Source organism: Adiantum capillus-veneris, chromosome 20, assembly GCF_014529385.1.
Source record: "Adiantum capillus-veneris isolate H3 chromosome 20, ASM1452938v2, whole genome shotgun sequence".
NCBI lineage: Eukaryota > Viridiplantae > Streptophyta > Polypodiopsida > Polypodiales > Pteridaceae > Adiantum > Adiantum capillus-veneris.
The window spans coordinates 57581878-57586471 of NC_140950.1; the positions used below are offsets into that span (position 1 = coordinate 57581878).

A 4594-nucleotide genomic window follows, 5' to 3' on the forward strand; every position below is an offset into this window, starting at 1 on the left:
CACCTCAACCATAGATCCCATTTGAAGCTGCCCGGGCGAGATAGTGTGGAGGGTGGATTATGGCCTGCTTGCATCACAGGCTGCCATTGAGTGCATGATTAAGGCTAGAAGGGAGGGTGGCACCACGAAGCACACAATTCTGGCATAGCAGTCTGCACATTAAAATGATCCCCGTAGCTTTTTACAACTACGCCGATTTTGACATAGTTGCAAAACGTATTGCACAGTTCTCTCGGGCTCCGCTATTAGGCATCATGTGACCACTCATGAGGCTCAATTATCCACAACTTAATGATAACTAATCCTCGTGTGACCACCACCTAGCACATGGTAGCCCGCTCTCCTTGCCATTATAGAGTAACGGGAACATTACCAAAATATCCCTCAAATTTCAAAAATTCCCAAACTACCCCCAATATTTTGTCATAAATCCCAAAATGCCCTTGAAATTTGTCAAAATTCCCCAAATACCCTGGTTATGAGATTAAATATCTCCAAAGATTATTATTTTTTTAAGCTTTTCATAAGAAGATTGATTGTCTATCAATAAAAGACGCTAAAACTAGAATTTGAGTTGATTATGTAAGCGTTGGAAATGAAATGCTTCATTATTTTTAGACATAATTGCCTTTTTTTTGTCAGGTAATTTGTGACAAATTATATGCTAAGCACTCAAAAACGGATCTCGATTGTCAAAAAAGAATAAAGATTAGAAACTCTATAAGAATCCAACCAAAATAGATACAAGGGTATTTTGGGAATTTTAGGGGGTACTTTGTGAATTTTCACAAATTAGTGGAGTAATTTGGTAATTTTCCATAGAATAGATGTAGTGAGCAATACACACAAAAGGCTACACCCTTGAACCACCTGCCAATGTGCTTGGACTTGTTTTAGAAAGCCAACAAAATGGGGAGACCTTGATGTAGCAAGCTTCTTAGAGATTATACAAGAAAGCAGAGTGATGATCTATACGCTAGGAAGCAAGCAAGACTCGAGAGACTGTTCTAGGGCTACACATGCCACATTGTCAACCTGTGAGAAATTTTAGCCTCGGTGAGAGGCGGTAGACATCCATTTTATAATCTTCAGCACCTCAAGGCTCGGCCTGAGTTTGAGGCTGTTTTGTAAATTTTTTGTTGTGCTTAATACAATCCACTCACAAATTGTGAGTTTTGCCAAAAGGAAAAAAAAAAAGGCCAACAAAAATGATGAAATAAGCAATTCAACACCATCATCTTGAATATGGGATTCTCTTACATTTCTCCAAAAGAAATTTTCAGTCAAAAGTTCCAAGCTCTTATATCTCAAAGCAAAAGATTTGCAACGAAGACTAGATAAACATAAAGACCGGAACCAAGATTTTTCACCTGCCATGCCAATGTGTATGATTGCTTTGCCTTCTTATGCTTCCAGAGTTCCCAATCAAATTATTGGGGTATCCGGATGGTCTTTGATTAGAAATGGGTATGTCAACAATAGGTGGTGTTGTCCCTGATCTTTGACTAGAAAGGAGGTGATTAGAATTGAGGCTCTCTCTAGTCGACGCTCGTTGATCAGATATAAGTGTTTCTCTCGATGGTCCTCTGCCACTAGAGATGGGAATTTCTCTTACATTTGGTCTATAAGTAACTGGAATATGATGGTGGTTACGCATGGTAGACGACAATAGCTGATTGTTGCTTGATGGTATAATGTATGCTAAATTTGGGGGGACATCGCTACGAGTAGGCCCATTCGTCACTCCTCTTGATAAGTTTCTTTCATTGAATGTGTTGATGTGTAAGGGCATGTGCCCATAATTAGCATAGATATCTCTGACATTACTATAAGGATAAGGGCTTGTTTGAAATCTGGTCCCATTATTATGGAGAGCGCCAAAGGAAAAGCTCTTTTTGGTAGTAATTTTAGCTCTACAAAAAGGGCAGGTGTCATTTCTACTTCTTAACCAAGGGACAATGCAATCAACATGAAAAGGATGATTACAAGGAAGCCTCAAAATCTTGTCATTGGTTTCAAAGTTCTCCAAGCAAATGGGACATTCTGCATGGTGGGAGCCTCTGTTCATTCCTTGGGACAAATGGGACAAATGGCTAGGCATGTATGTTTCCCTCTTGCAACCCTCGAGAATAGCAGAGTCTATACCAACCAGTGAATCTCCTTGTTCCTGTTCATTCTGCTCAATTGGTGAGCTTATCATCATTGGACTTCTCATTCCTCGATACGATGAGTCTCCATAGCCTTGATTGTGTATTTGATCTAACAAGAAGGGCATGTTATAAAAAGGAGTAGTGAGACTCCTTCAGGAACCCAAAAATGAAGAAATGGTTAGTTGTATGAAGTATGTCTTCCAACAACAAAACACACACAGACACACACACACACACACAAGCACCAATTCAAAAGCATACTTGAACATACCTTGAAAGATTGGGACGAGGTGTGTGTGAGGACATCTCACTAGATGGGTTTTTTGAAGGCATGGTATTAAGGATGTCTTTGGAGAAGAGAGAGAGGCATGAGTGAAGGAGTGGATAACATGGAGACAGAGAGAAAGGCAAATTCCAAATTAAGGCATTGCTTGAGTTGGTGTATGAAATTTATAGGTTGCTAAGAGAAGGAGAGTGAATGTAGATGAATTTAGAGGATCTACACATACTAGGGGAAGCGTTCGGCCCTAAACAAGCGGAACGCTCCCCCCCCCCCCCCATTTATTGGGACATTTACCCTATGTCTAGAGTGCAAACATGGACTCATTGAGGATCAAACTTGTATGAAAGCTAAAGCTTCTTATGATTCGAGAACCTAGATAAAATGTAGAGAACATGGACTCACTCAAGGAATAAACTTCCATTAAAGCTAAAGCTTCTTATATTTGGAAAATCTAGACAAATGTTGAGAAAATGGACCCATCAAGGATTAAACTTCTAGTACGTCCGCCTGCCTTTGGCGGCCTCTTTCTCTTCCCCCCTCTCTCCCTCTTTATCGCGTGCAAAAGGGCTTTTTTTAGTTTTAGATTTTAACCTTCAGATCGCAGATTGCGACACGTGTAAAAGGCTCCTCCTTCCGCCATATTATGTTAGTAAATTAAAGTTAAAACCTTCAAATCTAGACAAATGTAGAGAGCAAGACCCATCAAGGATTAAATTAAAACTTCTATTAAAAGCTTTAAGCTTTTTGATTCGTCTAGTCTTGATGGACGCCTACACTTTGCATATCTTCCTTTTTATTTTTTGACACTTTGCATATCTTATACGTGCCCAACGGGGACAGCTTTCTTCTTTGCTTCTTCTCACAAAGTAGTCACACCTACATATTCCTTTTGGTGGTGGTGGAGGAATGGTATATTCCTCTTTGTTCCAATAATTTTGCCCACTTCCATTTTTAAAGTTTTTAAGTCGGTCAATTCGCTCCACGTCTCACCCTCGCCGAAAAATGTTAAAATAGCGTCGGTCCCTTTTATATCGATTTTTGACATGCAAGCTTTCCCATGGATCATCATAAAGTGGGAAAGCCCCAAATTCACCATGCTGCTTGGATAATTATAGTGAAAAAGATAAATTAAAATTCACCTTGCAAGACACAAGCAAGAATGCCAAAAACGTGCAAACTTCATGGAATCTCGAGTGTTGTAAACCCTTACTCACGTGAGCATGTCAGGAGTGGATCGACCCTGAGGAGTGTTGCAAACTCTCCTCTCTAAGTCACACAGGCATGTCAAGAGGGGTTGAGCCTTGAGGGCCGTCCAATTATGCAATCATGTAAATTTGGGAGAATTCTCTAAATTTAGGACAAACAAGCAAGTTTGGGTCCCACCCACCCCTTGACCCTCCGCGACTTGAACCCTAGACATCGATTTCCTCACCAATGCCTAAAATAACTCCGTCCTTGATACCATGCAGGTGTCACTTAGGGAGGAGGAGGATTGTAGACCCTTGGCTTGGCACTTAAAGAACTAGTTTAGACTCTAGACCCATCATGCTTTCACAACAGGATTGTTATAATGATTCCCTCCCGTTCATTATTATAACATCTTGTAATAAGTAAAGCCGGTGTGTAGGAGTGGTTTCTCTATCAAGCAGATAACTTGTAATCCTTTGACCCTCAAGGCTCGGTTTAGCTTGAGGATTGGTGTACATTTCTGTTCTTATTACTATCCACTCACAATTGTGAGTTTTGTAAAAAAAAAAAAGGATTGTTATAATGATTAAAATGGATTCGGAAGACCTAGAAGATCCTATTCTTGAAGAACGACCTAATCTTGGGAGGCAGGATGTGAAAAAACCATGCTATCTTGATTTGCACTCAAAACGCCTGTTTTTGCTATCTTAAGCAAATGTGAAATTTGTGGGTCGGTTATTGGTAGATGCCATGGCTCGATTGGAGCATGTCTTTCATTGCAACTTTTTTGTTTTCGTAATATATATATATATATACACACATACATTAGGTCTCCCCAATCTGAAAAAAGTAAAAAGCCTTTTGAAACATCAGAAGGAAATAAGTGAAGGGTGAGTTCACTAAACGAACACACCCATGGAAGTGGAAAGTCAAAAGACTTTTAAAAAAAATATATAAAGAGAGATAGAAATGG

General features: G+C 39.7%; 1 protein-coding gene across 1 annotated transcript; it reads right to left on the minus strand.

Moving 5' to 3' along the window:
- Nucleotides 1-1234: 1234 nt before the first annotated feature.
- LOC147432564 (uncharacterized) lies at nt 1235-2961 on the minus strand. Its single transcript, XM_086491605.1, has 2 exons — nt 2422-2961; nt 1235-2300 (listed from the first exon to the last, which is right to left on the minus strand). The coding sequence occupies exons 1-2, from the start codon at nt 2481-2483 to the stop codon at nt 1367-1369; spliced, it is 996 nt and encodes a 331-aa protein (XP_086347731.1). The 5' UTR covers nt 2484-2961; the 3' UTR covers nt 1235-1366.
- Between the last annotated feature and the right edge of the window lie 1633 nt (nt 2962-4594).

What these genes read in the sequence shown, in the direction of transcription:
- LOC147432564 (XM_086491605.1), bottom strand. Translation starts at nt 2,483, where the DNA reads ATGCCTTCAAAAAACCCATCTAGTGAGATGTCCTCACACACACCTCGT. An exon ending in CCTCGTCCCAATCTTTCAAG is followed by an intron (nt 2,301 to 2,421) that starts GTATGTTCAAGT and finishes GGGTTCCTGAAG; the next exon opens with GAGTCTCACTACTCCTTTTT.